The 17,195-nt window shown below is 35.7% G+C and overlaps 1 protein-coding gene across 13 annotated transcripts; it reads left to right on the top strand.

Moving 5' to 3' along the window:
- Positions 1–3,456: 3,456 nt before the first annotated feature.
- LOC121799631 lies at positions 3,457–16,296 on the top strand. 13 transcript variants are annotated; one of them, XR_006050340.1, is made up of 9 exons: positions 3,457–3,961; positions 4,958–5,045; positions 6,104–6,204; positions 6,519–9,728; positions 10,725–10,812; positions 11,871–11,965; positions 13,644–13,773; positions 13,854–13,905; positions 14,000–14,279. XR_006050340.1 is itself a non-coding variant. In XM_042199054.1 (8 exons), exons 2-8 carry the CDS (start codon positions 10,776–10,778, stop codon positions 16,042–16,044), a joined length of 459 nt encoding a protein of 152 aa, XP_042054988.1. In that variant the 5' UTR covers positions 9,011–9,728; positions 10,721–10,775; the 3' UTR covers positions 16,045–16,292. The 13 variants fall into 13 exon arrangements, 9 of the variants coding, with proteins under 9 accessions (XP_042054988.1, XP_042054987.1, XP_042054985.1 ...); XR_006050341.1 differs by having other exon boundaries at positions 13,644–13,728; XR_006050342.1 differs by having other exon boundaries at positions 13,644–13,714.
- The last annotated feature ends 899 nt before the right edge of the window (positions 16,297–17,195 follow it).

The following is a 17,195-nucleotide window of genomic DNA, read 5'->3' on the forward strand; positions in this document are numbered from 1 at the left end:
GATGAATTTACTTCATCTGTATGCAATATCAATATTTATGTTTTACAATTCATTCTCAGAGAAATTAACACTCACGTTTGTAATTGGGAAAATCGGGTTTATGGGGCACTTTACACTAAAGATTACGTAAATGTACCCATTTTGTTATCTATTCCAAAAATGGGAAAAACGCCAACCACATTGGCGTTTCTATTAGTAAAAATGCCAACCTCATTGGCGTTTATCTTCGCGTCGTATTGGAGGTGTATTTTCGCCAAATACAGCGGCGGGAAAAAACGCCAATGAAGTTGGCGTGTTTTAAGGTAAAACGCCAATGTAGTTGGCGTGTTTAATTAATAAAAACGCCACTGAGGTTGGCGTGTTATGCTTAAAAACGCCAATTTGAGCGGCGTGTTTCTGTTGAACCATATCCTTATCAGATCTCCCCCAACATCGCGACCCTAAACACTTTCCCTCCCCAAAACGCGAAAACCCTTCCCAAACGCATAAAAACCTTTCGCTCGGGTCGACCCGGTGGTGGATTTAAGCGTGGATATTTTGAATTTGGCTAATTCTTTCAACCATTAGTCCTTCTAATCGGTTAGTATATCAAATTTTAGACTCATTCTTCTAAACATTAGTCTTCCAATATTTGATTGATTGTTGTGATAATATATATTGTAGTGTAATTAATATAATAGTTTGACCAATTATTATGGGTACACTAATATTTTGATGGATTATTATGATAGTATATATTTTAATGGAAATATTTTGACCAATTGTTATGCTATTATATGTTATAGTATATTTTATGGATTGTTATGATAATACATATTGTAGTGTATTTAATAGAATTATTTTGTCAATTTTTTGGCTGACTCTACATAATGATGAATGTAAAAATAATACATATTTATTTGTGTTTTACATTATTGCAGATAGTATGACGTGGTGTGTCAATTTATATTGGGGTGGAAAGATAATTCCCGGAGCAGTTATTTCGTATGATCCTCCTTTTGCTAAAGGATTCATTATGTTGGATGAAACAATTTCGTACGATGACCTTGTGGAAAAAATTTGTGAAAGGATGGGGATAAGCATATATGAAAACAATATTCAAATAATATGGAAACGTACTATATGCTTTGGATCCGGAGTCACGTTTATAGGTGTTCAACTAGAAGAAGTATGCATGCAACTAATGTTTAGTGAGAGTATGGTTATTGGAGGTGTAATTGAATTATATGTTGAGTATTCGGCAATTACTCAACATCATAGTCATCATGTCATAAGTTATGATGCTGGTACGTCAACGAGAGCCCAAGAACCATATTTTGCTGCAACACAAGATTTTGATGTTGGTACGTCTACGAGAGCCGAAGAACCATATTTAGCTGCAACACAAGATTTTGAAGCTGGAGGCGTGCATTTAGGGGATCGTGACAATTGTGATGTGGTGGAGGACATAATAGGTCCTGATAAAGCCGACTTTCTTGATCCACAATCACCTTATAATTCTGAAGATTCCGACACGGTTAGTACAGACTCAGATGGTGATCCGTCGGATGATGAACAATTTGTTGCTTCAAGACCATCCATTCCACTTGGAGAAACAGCAGTTGGAGAAACATCAGTTGGTGGAAGGGCAGTTGGAGGAAGAGTAGTTCCACAGTTCCCACAGCCTGGAATCAACTACTTTCGCACCTTACCAGGTCCATATGATAGTTTTGATCCCAAAAACTTTGAGCGTGATGATCCCAGTGTGCATTATTGGAGTGAAAAGGATCCTACCAATGTCGGTTTGCATACTAAATTTAGAACGAAGTTGGAATTGAAGGCAGCTGTGACTCATTGGCATTTGGAAAAAATCCGACAATATACAGTTGTTGAAAGTAAAGGAAAGAGATGGCATGCAGTTTGTAAGTGGCCACAGGGAAATCCGAAAGATAAGTCCTTACCGCCATGTTTGTGGGAGTGCCGAGCAACACTGAGGAAGCATGATGAACACTGGCAAATTAGAGTGTTCAGCACTGCTCATACTTGCATGGGGGATCGTAACTATAATGGCCACGCTAATCTTTCGTCGGGTATGATAGCGTTGAGTGTTCGCCATCAGATAGAAAACGATCCTTGCTACAAGGTAAAAGCAATTGTGGCGGATATTGAAAATAGATTTCATGTCAAAGTTAGTTACAAGAAAGCATGGTATGCTCGGAGGACAGCGATTGAGCTTGTATACGGTGGATGGGAGTGGTCGTTCAAAGTTTTACCAGCTTATTTGAATGAAGTGCAAAGACAAAATCCTGGCACAATTGTGGAATGGATGCACGATGACATATTAAGCAATGGTATGAACAAGGTATTCAAGTACGTATTCTGGGCTTTTGGACCAGCTGTGGAGGCTTTTCAACTATGCAAACCAGTTTTAACGGTTGATGGAACTCATCTACGTGGACGATGTCGAGGTAAAATTCTTATTGCCGTTGGATTTGATGCTAATAAGAAATGTTTGCCTGTTGCATATGCCATTGTTGATGAGGAAACCAAAGAAAGTTGGAATTGGTTTATGGAACGCATTAGACTTCATGTAGCAAAGCATGAAATATGTGTCATATCTGATAGGCATGTGGGAATCATAGATGCAATGAATTCTCCCATATGGAAAGAAGAACCCAATGTGGGTCATCACAGATTTTGCTTGGTACATGTTAGAAAGAATGTTTTGCAGAATCACAAAGGTATCATGGTCAAAAGACTTGTTTGGAAAATTGGTATTGCTACCAAGAAGCGCAAGTTTAAGATCAGACGTCGTTTACTTCGAAACGTCAACAACGAGGCTTTGCAGTACCTTGATGCCGTGGAGTTAGAAAAATGGAATCTGGCGTATGACAAACACAAAAGATGGGGTGAGGTTTCCACTAATATGGTGGAATCTTACAACAATGTGTTGAGAGGCGCAAGACAACTCCCAATTAAAGCTTGCATTGATATGATATTCTGGAGGACAATAGAATGGTTCAATGACCGGTCAATTGCATCAACACAGTGTGCCACACCACTTACCCCGTGGGCGCATGAAAAGGTGTGCAAAAATGATGCAAAAGGTCAATTGCATAATGTGAGAGCACCCAACACAATTGCAGGGCATTATGTGGTTCGAACAAAGCGTCGAATTGGTGGAAAGGGCGCTAATAAGTGGAAGGTAAAGTACTTGGACTCGCACTGCAAATGTCAAAAGTGGCAGATGTAATGCCCCAAAACCCACCTTAGACGGAAAAGTGAATTTCCGGTGCTGTAAATCGCCGAAATTAGGGTTTTCGGCGAATAAATTGAAATAAATAACAAAATAAATTCTGATAATTCAATAAATCATGGGATACCGAAATATAAGTCATAATAAGTGTTAGAAAGGATACGTGAGCAAAGAATTGAGTTTTAATGAGTTTTAGTACGTTTTTTTAGAAAAGTCACCGATTAGGGTTTTTCGGCGAATTTGCCGAGAAATATTAGGAATTTCCATTGGAAGATAATTTATATGGAATCTAGAGATCAAAATAAGTATAATGTGAGTAAGATTGAGCAAGAAATTAGAATTAAATCGGTGCTCGTATAGAAAACGCGACAGGAGGGCAAAATGGTCATATCATATAAAAAATACACCAAATCTTGTAAAAAGTAAAATGATTAATTATTTCAGATATGTAATTGGTATTACACGTCCATCAAGTGGAGGAAATATGAAGAAAATTCTAGACTTGGTTAATTAATTAGAATGGTGCCACTTGTACACCTTATCTTCCATAAAATTTAATAATGAATTTTAGACTTATATAAACTACAAATAATATTATTCATCTTCCTTCTACTTGAAAACTCTCGGCTCTCTCCCTCTTTGAAATACAAGAAAATTTTCTCTTCCATTCTTGATCATGTCTTGAAAAGAATTAAAGGAAAATCAAGTGTAAATGATAAAGTTAAGGTAAACCTTGTATTTTATGCTATTTCTACAACTTAAAGATGCAAGAAATATTGAGTTTAAATATTATATGATTTACGAAAATTTTGGGAATAACCATGCATGAAATTAATGTTTGTCATATTGATTTATATGTGATATTAGGATGATAGATATGCATGTTTTAAGGGGGTTTTAATTATATCTTGAGATGACCGAAAATTATTTATTATTGAATCTTGAGCATTTGATGTTATATAGAGTAAATGATTGTTGATTTATGGTTAATGGGATGATTAAACATAAATGGAAATAGAATTTGATACAAAAGTATGAGTCAGATTAACTCCTCTGTTTTTCAGCCCCATATTCTGAATTGTTTTGAATATTTAGGACTGTGAAAAGTTTGATTTATCAATTTTGAAAATAACTATAATGAGTCTAGAGGTTCTCTGAATTGTTTTGTAAATTTCGGAGTTCACTTACTATAAGTATAAATTTTTATAACAATACAGCTACAAACTGTCAAAATTCTGGTACACTGGCATATTTTGGTATGTGTTATCCGAAATATTCAGGGAATTTAAGGTGGATGGAAACTTGATTGCATAATTTCTAAATTAACTATAAGGTGTTTAGTTATTCTCTGAATTTTGTGATTAATTAGAAAATACAAATACTATTTATAAAAATTGTGTAGAAACTATTGCCATAAACTGCTCGATTTTGGTAGTCTGTGGTGAAAGGAGAATATCTCTCGACCCATTAGGAATCTTATTGCTTTGTAAACTAGACTTCCAAGGGTATTTGGAAATACTAAGTTACGCCTCTAAAGCCTTTTAAATGATTACATAACATTAACGAGAAAACAGTCTAATGTAGTGGATATATTAAAAGTAAATTGCTAGATCATGGAATTACTTTCATCTAGGATATTAGATGAGGATAAAAGGGGAGAGTTTAGCTTATAGTAATATTATTTCTCGATAAATTAATTTGTGTTATAATTCTATGAGGTAGCTACACCCAAATGTTAGCAAATGAAAGGAAAAAGGATCGGCGAAAGAAGAAATGTCGAATGGAAAGGTTTGGAAACAACGTCATCCAGGTAGCATGCTCAACACTTAAATGGCCTAATTCTCTTGCGTATTTTTCCGTGATTAGTACGTGACTTATTGTCTACATAATTTATGATTAATTATGTGATTAAATATTCATGAAGTAAAATATAAGAATATGATGGATTGTTGATTGATTTGATAATGAAATATGTGAAAAGAGTATACGTTGAGGAGAAGGAAATAAATGTGATTAAATGTGATGATGTCTGATCTATCTATCTGTGATGAGGTCTGATTTGTCGGTTTGTGTTGATGTATTATTATTTTAGTAGATTATGAGTAATTATGTGATAAAAGACTTATGAAGTAAAACATGAGAATATGGTGAATTATTGAATGATTTGATAATGAAGTATGAAAATGGAAGAATATGATTGTGACTGTAAAGATGGTGAGATGTATACAAATAAGATTTACATTTGAAATATGTCTGATCGATCTGTGATGACGTCTGATCTGTCTGTATGGATTTGTTATGTTGGAAATCGTTGATGATAAAGTATACTTGTAAGTGCTTATGCCATGTGCTTGAGTGTGTTCTGTGGGTACAATTGGCATGCCATAGGACAGCAGCGCTGCATTATCCGTGATCTCTCGTCTTCTGGATAACCGAAGCGAGGATCGTCTGTTATCTGATCTGTCTGATCTACACCCTATGGGTGGTCTGTTCCCGGGATTATCTGTCTGCATCCGAAATGAATGGTCTGATTATCTGTCTGCACCCTAATTGGGTGGTCAGTGCGGAGTCCTCTCGAGGACAAAATCCTCGTCTGTATCTGATTCTGATTCTGATTCTGATCTGGTCCGCGTACCCTAGTATGTCACTAAGCACATTAAGGGGCCATGTGTGAAATTATGTGATAATGTCGATCGAAATATTCGTGATGATATATGTGACAATGTGTATGGCAACATATGAGTTATAATATGAGATTATGTGAAACATCTGTTAAAATTTGATATGATAATATCTTATATGTGAAAATGGATTCTGTTACATGGTTCTGTTGAGTTTTGTCATAAATATTGAAAATCTGACTTGCAGATGTAGTTTATGACATATGTGAAGTTTTGTATTATTATACCCCTCTGATGACATAGTTTGGAAATTTGAAGTCGTGGACGGAGATTTGACTACTGGTACGGGTATGTTGATACGTATGATGACGTCTGTGATTTGTCTATGTTAATGTATGGATATCATTTGGAATATTAGATGCTTCATATGAATGCTGATGACTGTTGATAAATTCTGGGTTTGATATTGCCTATTGTTGGGTTCTGGGTATGTGTTGGTCATAGAGGAGATGCTGCCCAATATATGTTAGAAATTAATAAGACAATAATAATATGATATAAGCGGTAATGGTTGATAAATAAAATAATAAGAATTTAAAAAATTTAAGTTGTATGATTATTGTTGTTAGAGTATTGTGGCTAAAGTGTTGAGTGTGCTACAGGTTAATTGGATCAGGGATTTCTTTGGATATTTCTTTCGTTTCTTTGCCAGCACTGCATCCACGGTGGGTCACTAATCACTGCTTGCGGCGTTTGTGTCCATTTATGTTAGATGTGGCATGTATAGTATTTGAACATTTGCAATAGCTTCCGCTGTGTTTGTAAATAGTGTTGGAACTTTTGCTGATAGGTTAATGAATTAAGTTTGGTTTTTAATTGACCATAATTTATGGCACCGTAATTGTGACATTTCCTATTCGACCGTTCGCCGATCGGGTAGGGGGTGTTACAAGTTGGTATCAGAGCCTAGGTTTAGGTGTTCCTAGGCTCTTGGTGGGTTTGAAGTGTGTTTAGTAACATGCCACATAGGGTGTCGAGTCGTATTCGATATCAGTGACCTGATGCAGTGGCTACAGTATGCCAATATAGAAGTTTGTCAAACGATTATTTGATAAAGTATAAAGTCTAAAGTTTATCAAAGTACGGGACAAGAATTCCCGTGTGACCGAGAAATTTGGTTATATGGGACTGGCCACCCCACATAACTCGAATCTCGATAGTGTCATTGTCGGACAAAAAAACAAACTAAAAATAAATAAATAAATATGATGTCAGCTAAAAGAGTGTAAAGTATAAAATGATTAGTAAGTAAATTATTTGCTAATTATGATTTGAGATCTGATTTTGATATATGTGAACATGACAGTGATGTGGATAATAAATTAATATGGTCATATAAGTGTTGTGCCCTTGTTTATGCGTTAACATCGGGTATAGAAATTATTTATGATATATGATACATAGTGTCATTCTCTACAATATATGGTGTGATGGGAGGAAATAATATGATGTGACGATTGGTGTGATGGGAGGATTTGATTGACCCCATGCGGGTGCATTTTTTCTTTGTACGTATACCCGTGTTTATCGTTAAGCACACTTAGGCAAATAAGTGAAAATATGTGATAATGTGTATTAGCCTACGGATAACATATGTGTTCTGTGATCTGTAAATGTGTTGGTTATGGATAAGAATGGGATATATCCTTCGTATTTGATTTTAATAAATCGTATGGATATATGATGTTAAGTTTTATACGACGAAAGCGGGCTATCTGAATGTGAACATGTGAATTGATCGATACCTGATATGGATAAATATGTGTGCTCTAAATGAGCTATGCGTACGTGAAAATGAAGTGTATGAATATGTGACGTGAATGGAAGTATGAAATCTATATGGATTATATGAGTACTCGGAATCGGGCAATATGAAATATGATGTGATGTGATAGAGATATAAGCTAAGTAACTGTACATGATATAAGATATGTGATACAAAATGTGGTAAGATTAGAATGTTAACTCCGTAAGAACTGTGTGCACTCGAAGACGAGCTAAGTGATTATGGAAATTTAAATGAAGATTTAGATATGAAATGGAAAATTAAAATGGGTGCTCTAAGTGAGCTATAATATATATGAAATGATATGTCTAAAAATGTGAGTTGTAAATGAAATAAATATATGAGTTTGAAATTGAACTATATGAGGAAAAATGGTACTATGCTTGAAATTATGGAATCCAGGGAATCATATGCGTGTTTAAAAGAATGTGAAATGTATTGATGACCAATATATGATGGAATTCGAAAATGAATGTGATATTTGACATTATTGCGAATTGTGTTGATTATTTGGGAGATATTACAATGTTGCTGTGGATGATTAATTTATTTGGATGCTTTGCCTTTGAATTTGAATATTGTTGGTTTTTGGGCATGCTCCATTTTTAGGGGAAAGGTTGCCCAATTTTTGTTAGAAACTAATGGAATAAATTAACTACGGAATTATAATAACAAGAGATGATGACTGTAATAGAAACAATATCCAATATGTGATGAATCAAGGTGGAAGTATGTAGTATGATAAAAGGGTATGTAAATTGATATGATATAAGAGGACAACATGAATAAGTTAAAAATGAACTAGAATGGTGTAGGGGATAAATGAGTAATAAAAATGGTAGCATTGTCACGTGAATGCGAATGGGGAATCTGAATGTGAAAATGTTGATTATGTGATTTTATATGCTATTTGATGAATGATTATTGAAATATGAGCTATGGATTTCACATTGGAACTTATGCTGAAATCTGTCAGATAATAAAATGTAAAGAAGTATGCGATATAATTTGATAAGTATGCTTATGTATATTTTTGAATCTGTGACATGATGGAACTAATAATCTTAATATGATATATTAGGGTGAAATATGAACTTATGTGACATTATATGTGAAAGGTGGATTATGTGATTTGAAGTATGATTTTGTGGCTTGATGCGGAAAATGAGGATACGCTACAAATAGGAAATGACGTAATGCCATGAAATGACATAAGAGAAACCATGGCGCTTCAGGAGTAAGAAAATCTGATGGAATTTCGAGGACGAAATTCTATTTAGGGGGGATGAGTTGTAATGCCCCAAAACCCACCTTAGACGGAAAAGTGAATTTCCGGTGCTGTAAATCGCCGAAATTAGGGTTTTCGGCGAATAAATTGAAATAAATAACAAAATAAATTCTGATAATTCAATAAATCATGGGATACCGAAATATAAGTCATAATAAGTGTTAGAAAGGATACGTGAGCAAAGAATTGAGTTTTAATGAGTTTTAGTACGTTTTTTTTAGAAAAGTCACCGATTAGGGTTTTTCGGCGAATTTGCCGAGAAATATTAGGAATTTCCATTGGAAGATAATTTATATGGAATCTAGAGATCAAAATAAGTATAATGTGAGTAAGATTGAGCAAGAAATTAGAATTAAATCGGTGCTCGTATAGAAAACGCGACAGGAGGGCAAAATGGTCATATCATATAAAAAATACACCAAATCTTGTAAAAAGTAAAATGATTAATTATTTCAGATATGTAATTGGTATTACACGTCCATCAAGTGGAGGAAATATGAAGAAAATTCTAGACTTGGTTAATTAATTAGAATGGTGCCACTTGTACACCTTATCTTCCATAAAATTTAATAATGAATTTTAGACTTATATAAACTACAAATAATATTATTCATCTTCCTTCTACTTGAAAACTCTCGGCTCTCTCCCTCTTTGAAATACAAGAAAATTTTCTCTTCCATTCTTGATCATGTCTTGAAAAGAATTAAAGGAAAATCAAGTGTAAATGATAAAGTTAAGGTAAACCTTGTATTTTATGCTATTTCTACAACTTAAAGATGCAAGAAATATTGAGTTTAAATATTATATGATTTACGAAAATTTTGGGAATAACCATGCATGAAATTAATGTTTGTCATATTGATTTATATGTGATATTAGGATGATAGATATGCATGTTTTAAGGGGGTTTTAATTATATCTTGAGATGACCGAAAATTATTTATTATTGAATCTTGAGCATTTGATGTTATATAGAGTAAATGATTGTTGATTTATGGTTAATGGGATGATTAAACATAAATGGAAATAGAATTTGATACAAAAGTATGAGTCAGATTAACTCCTCTGTTTTTCAGCCCCATATTCTGAATTGTTTTGAATATTTAGGACTGTGAAAAGTTTGATTTATCAATTTTGAAAATAACTATAATGAGTCTAGAGGTTCTCTGAATTGTTTTGTAAATTTCGGAGTTCACTTACTATAAGTATAAATTTTTATAACAATACAGCTACAAACTGTCAAAATTCTGGTACACTGGCATATTTTGGTATGTGTTATCCGAAATATTCAGGGAATTTAAGGTGGATGGAAACTTGATTGCATAATTTCTAAATTAACTATAAGGTGTTTAGTTATTCTCTGAATTTTGTGATTAATTAGAAAATACAAATACTATTTATAAAAATTGTGTAGAAACTATTGCCATAAACTGCTCGATTTTGGTAGTCTGTGGTGAAAGGAGAATATCTCTCGACCCATTAGGAATCTTATTGCTTTGTAAACTAGACTTCCAAGGGTATTTGGAAATACTAAGTTACGCCTCTAAAGCCTTTTAAATGATTACATAACATTAACGAGAAAACAGTCTAATGTAGTGGATATATTAAAAGTAAATTGCTAGATCATGGAATTACTTTCATCTAGGATATTAGATGAGGATAAAAGGGGAGAGTTTAGCTTATAGTAATATTATTTCTCGATAAATTAATTTGTGTTATAATTCTATGAGGTAGCTACACCCAAATGTTAGCAAATGAAAGGAAAAAGGATCGGCGAAAGAAGAAATGTCGAATGGAAAGGTTTGGAAACAACGTCATCCAGGTAGCATGCTCAACACTTAAATGGCCTAATTCTCTTGCGTATTTTTCCGTGATTAGTACGTGACTTATTGTCTAAATAATTTATGATTAATTATGTGATAAAATATTCAAGAAGTGAAATATAAGAATATGATGGATTGTTGATTGATTTGATAATGAAATATGTGAAAAGAGTATACGTTGAGGAGAAGGAAATAAATGTGATTAAATGTGATGATGTCTGATCTATCTATCTGTGATGAGGTCTGATTTGTCGGTTTGTGTTGATGTATTATTATTTTAGTAGATTATGAGTAATTATGTGATAAAAGACTTATGAAGTAAAACATGAGAATATGGTGAATTATTGAATGATTTGATAATGAAGTATGAAAATGGAAGAATATGATTGTGACTGTAAAGATGGTGAGATGTATACAAATAAGATTTACATTTGAAATATGTCTGATCGATCTGTGATGACGTCTGATCTGTCTGTATGGATTTGTTATGTTGGAAATCGTTGATGATAAAGTATACTTGTAAGTGCTTATGCCATGTGCTTGAGTGTGTTCTGTGGGTACAATTGGCATGCCATAGGACAGCAGCGCTGCATTATCCGTGATCTCTCGTCTTCTGGATAACCGAAGCGAGGATCGTCTGTTATCTGATCTGTCTGATCTACACCCTATGGGTGGTCTGTTCCCGGGATTATCTGTCTGCATCCGAAATGAATGGTCTGATTATCTGTCTGCACCCTAATTGGGTGGTCAGTGCGGAGTCCTCTCGAGGACAAAATCCTCGTCTGTATCTGATTCTGATTCTGATTCTGATCTGGTCCGCGTACCCTAGTATGTCACTAAGCACATTAAGGGGCCATGTGTGAAATTATGTGATAATGTCGATCGAAATATTCGTGATGATATATGTGACAATGTGTATGGCAACATATGAGTTATAATATGAGATTATGTGAAACATCTGTTAAAATTTGATATGATAATATCTTATATGTGAAAATGGATTCTGTTACATGGTTCTGTTGAGTTTTGTCATAAATATTGAAAATCTGACTTGCAGATGTAGTTTATGACATATGTGAAGTTTTGTATTATTATACCCCTCTGATGACATAGTTTGGAAATTTGAAGTCGTGGACGGAGATTTGACTACTGGTACGGGTTAGATCTAAGGCATCAACGGATCAGATTGATTCTATAAAACTGGTTCCGTGTTGCATTATAGAAGGTGGTTGTATGCATTACAGGGTTATTATTGACATTTGACGGAAAAGTAACTGCCACATTTTTGTATCTGCGAATAATGCACCACATGGTCACGAGTAATGCATATAATTGACTATATAATGCACAATATGTGAACTGCAATGCATACGAATAAGATGTACCATGTTATGATGTTTGGACACACGTTTCTTGTTTCCCCTAAGGGTTTAATAAGCTTAGGGGCTAGGGTATAGTACGTAGACACGTATGTAATCTTCACATGGTAACGAGTAATGGATATAATTGACTATATAATGCACAATTTGTGAACTGCAATGCATACGAACAAGATGTGCTGTGTTATGATGTTTGACACACGTTTCTTGTTTCCCCTAAGGGTTTAATAAGCTTAGGGGCTAGGGTATAGTACGTACGCATTAATAACAAATTATAAAACGATACGAATAATTCACCAAATTGTCACGAGTAATGTATGTTATTAACTATATAATGCACAATATGTGAACTGCAATGCATACGAATAAGATGTACCATGTTATGATGTTTGACACACATTTCTTGTTTCCCCTAAGGGTTTAATAAGCTTAGGGGCTAGGGTATAGTACGTAGACATTACTAACAAATTGTTGTTATTGGAATATACGTATGTGCATTATTTGGTTTAGGTAGTGCATTATGTAGCTGTTAATTGTCATTATCTCAGTATATTATGCATTATTAGAGGTATTGTGTATATGGGTTAATCAACGGATTGAAGATTACATACGTGCATTTAGTAATGTCTACGTACTATACCCTAGCCCCTAAGCTTATTAAACCCTTAGGGGAAACAAGAAACGTGTGTCAAACATCATAACATATTAGATCTTATTCGTATGCATTACAGTTCACATATTGTGCATTATATAGTTAATAACATCCATTACTCGTGACAATTTGGTGAATTATTCGTATCGTTTTATAATTTGTTATTAATGCGTACGTACTATACCCTAGCCCCTAAGCTTATTAAAGCCTTAGGGGAAACAAGAAACGTGTGTCAAACATCATAACACAACACATCTTATTCGTATACATTGCAGTTCACAAATTGTGCATTATATAGTTAATTATATCCATTACTCGTTACCATGTGAAGATTACATACATGTCTACGTACTATACCCTAGCCCCTAAGCTTATTAAACCCTTAGGGGAAACAAGAAACGTGTGTCAAACATCATAACACAGCACATCTTGTTCGTATGCATTGCAGTTCACATATTGTGCATTATATAGACAATTATATGCATTACTCGTGACCATGTGGTGCATTATTCGTAGCGGTTTCCAGCCATTATTAGATTACTATTGTACCCTCATAATGCACAAAATAGGACAAATAATGCAACACGGGATTAATTACTCAATGTTGATCTTGACTGTCCATTTCTCTAATCTAATGGCTGATATTAAGAAGGAAAAAGGAGGAAATATAGGAAAAGGAAATGAATACATCCCTATATATATATATATAACTTTTGAAATATCTAAATGTATGATATTTCGTAGTTGATCAGATAAGAGTAATTGTATGCTTTCTGATCATCGGCTGCTGCCTTTTCAGGGTCGAATTCCAGGATGTGCATAGACTCTGTGATGGCCAAGTCAAGCACTCACCTGAAGCATTTTATGCAGGTTACCTGTGGAAGGTTTGACAAATACGTTTTCTCATTCAAATCTATAAAAATTGCCATGTAATTATTCATCAATCAGTAATGTTTGCTTTTGTATAAAGTACTTTATTTAATTTTTTTTATCATTTTTTATATCAAAGGTAAGTGTCCAGGCTTTTAGTGATGAAGATCCACAGGGACGCCGTACACTTGGTATTATGTTTGAACCTTTTGTAATAAACAAAGTTATACCTTTCAAGAAATGCCTTGTTCCAATGCTGATCTCTCCTTATTGTATGTTACTCAGGCTTGTTTCTTCACCGGCGCAAGGCAGAAATCAATGATCCAGTGAGAAAGGTACTCAAAAGTCATGTTTGTATGATACATTTTGGGTTGCAGACACAATCCTAAAACACATTTGGTGCTCTGTTACCGGGAACTGATCATTTTATTGGCTGAAATGTGACTTTAACATTCTTGGAGAACCTTGGTCTGTAAGATCTTAGACAGCATGATCTCTAAAACGAAACCCCCTTAAATTTTCTGATACTGCTGATAACAAACATTACCAATGATGCTTGTGGATAGTGGCGTCTTATTGTTTAGAGCTTTTCACACCCTCCCTTATGTGCTGTTTAGAAAGATTGAATAAACACCATATCTTACTTATTTCATGAATAAGTAAATTTATTGTCACTGCGATCACAATAATGATTGACAGAATCTTATGATAAGGTCAAACACAGGATAATTTATTGTGTGAAAATTGTTGGATAATGTTGAGACTTGAGCCCTTAGGGCATCCGCAGTGGTGTGGATGTCCCGGCAGAATTCTCCGCGGAATTCTCAAAACACCTCCTCCACGTCATAAGTACTTCCTACTGCACTGCCACGTCATACGGACTTTCCACTGCACAGTGGTGGAATTCTCCTGCGGAATACCCGACGGAATTCCCATATTAAAAAAAATTACAAATTCACAAATTAAACAATTTCCGGAAGTAAACAATTTACGTAATTAAAATTTTGACGAAAATAAGGAAAAAATTCCATTAAAATAAGAAAAGTACATTTCACCAAATAAAAAAAAATACATTTCAATAATTAAAAACTACATCAACGACGACCTCTACGCTGCCACACTTCTTCAATAATATCGTTGTGGAGTCGAACGTGGGCTTGTTTTTGGCGCATGTCGGCAAATGCACGGACTCGATCGACGTGGTCATGGGGAATCCCCATGCGTACATTGCTAGTGGTCACGCCGTGGCTTGGACCCGCAGCATCAGCATCATCATCATCATTGGCCCAATCGGTCAGTGCTGGACCTTCATCTTCGACGATCATGTTGTGCATGATAATACATGCGTACATGATGTCGGCGACGCTGTCAACGTACCACAGCCGTGATGGACCCTTCACTGCCGCCCATCGAGCCTGGAGCACACCAAATGCCCGCTCCACATCCTTGCGCGCTGCCTACTGACGTTGCGCAAAGTATACCTTCTTCGCATCCGTTGGGCATCTGATCGTCTTCACAAAGACGGGCCACATCGGGTATATCCCATCCGCCAAATAATTGTCCATGTTGTGCTGGTTGCCGTTGGCGACGAAGTTGACGGCCGGACCGACGCCCATGCACCGGTCGTTGAAAAGGGGCGACGCCCATTCAACGAGCGGTATATATAGACATTACAAAAAAAAACGAAATAAAGCTGAATTCCGCGGGAGTCGACGCAACGGCGGACGTCCGCGCGGAGTTCCGCTTAACGCCGCGGGCCTGCGACGTCCTCAGCCCAATTCCGTATCCGTGGCGGGCACGCCTAGTGGTGGACGTCCGCGACGGAATTCCGGGACGTCCGTGGGAATTCCGCGCGGAAGTCCGCCATTGCGGATGCTCTTATATCATTGGTCTTGCATATTTGTATTTTATTTCCTTTCTCTTCTCTAAGTAATGTAAAATGATCATATGTAATTAAAACGTAATCCATACTATATCTTCTGTCTTGTGATCTCAGGTCCATATGTATGTTGATTCTAGGGAAAAGGTTACTGCTAGATATCAGGTGAAGTAACAAGCCTGTTTCAAGGATATTGTACCATCAATTAACTGGCTCGTGTTGTTCACTAGTTGCTTCTTCTTCTTCTTTTTTTTTTAATCTTTTGAGCTTTCAGTTGATATGCCCGTCGAAGAGAGAGGTTATGGTTTTTGGGAGCTATAAACAAACGGGCACACTTCTGCCAAAAGCTCCAAAAGGATGGGGCTGGCGTACAGCATTGTTATTCGATGAGCTCAGCGATCTACTCCAAAATGGAACCCTGCGAGTTGCGGCTGTAGTGCAGATTATCTGATTCTTTTAAAGGTTATTACTAGCTGCTCAAGTCATGGTATTCGTTGAACTTTTTTCATTCACCACATTAAGGATGTCTCTAGTTTTAGGTGGAGTAGTAGAGTGAGTTCAGTTTTGTTTTTGTCCAGAGTCGCCATCAATAGCTGAGCAGTGAGCACATACAATACATACTCTTATTTTTCTTACCGTTTGTGCAGTTACATTGTGTATATATGATCATTCAATGAAAAAATAAGGCTGTTGCCTTGGTGCATCAAAACAGGAACACATCGTTCAAAATCCGCGGCGCGCTCTTCATTTCCTCAGCAATAGGGAGCCGCGGCCCAGCCAACCCCGTGCCGGGAGCTGCGGCTTCCCTATTGTGGACGCTCTTACTAACAAAATGTATTTTGCACCCACCAAAGTTTTGTGGATGCGTGCGCGACTGACAGTCTCTCCAAAATGTCAAAATTTCAAGACTTACAATGAAGTGCCTTAAAGATGCGATTGACACGGTATAATGATTAATGGCCTCTAATAAATGTCAAAAATTCAAGACTACAATAACAAGATTAGAAGAATTTGAGAGAGAATGAGAGTGAGAAACAGTGGGAGATCAACAGCGACCACAGCTCGGCACGTCATGAAATGGAAGAAGAGTTGTCGTCGCCCCTGTCGGAAGAGAAAGAGTAGAGACAAGAGAGGGAAACCACGAAATAAAAATGGGTAAGCCCTAATTGCTGTTTGAACTTAGTTGAATTTGACTTGGTCAAAATCGGATAATAGTTGATACCCGATCAATTTACAGAAATCTCACTATTTTAACATGAACCCATTATCTGATTTTTTGGGTATCAGGTGCCCAATACCCGATAATTTTTGGGTCGGATGGGGTGTACCCGAGACTAGATAACCGAACGGACAGTCCTAATTGGTGAGACAATGTATCATGATACATTGCAACGATTATTTGGATCATTCGACATATACATAGAATGTTTTATATTTCGATGGATGAGGGCAACTTGAGCCAAGATTTAGATCATCCCATGCATTAATTAAAGATGATGCAAATTATTTATTTTCCTATTTCACAGATACGGATAATGAGAGATAAGTTAATACGGAGTAGTATTTTGCTAGGAAGTGATATTGAGAGACAAGTTAATGTTT

The sequence above is a fragment of the Salvia splendens genome, chromosome 4, assembly GCF_004379255.2.
Source record: "Salvia splendens isolate huo1 chromosome 4, SspV2, whole genome shotgun sequence".
Classification (NCBI taxonomy): domain Eukaryota; kingdom Viridiplantae; phylum Streptophyta; class Magnoliopsida; order Lamiales; family Lamiaceae; genus Salvia; species Salvia splendens.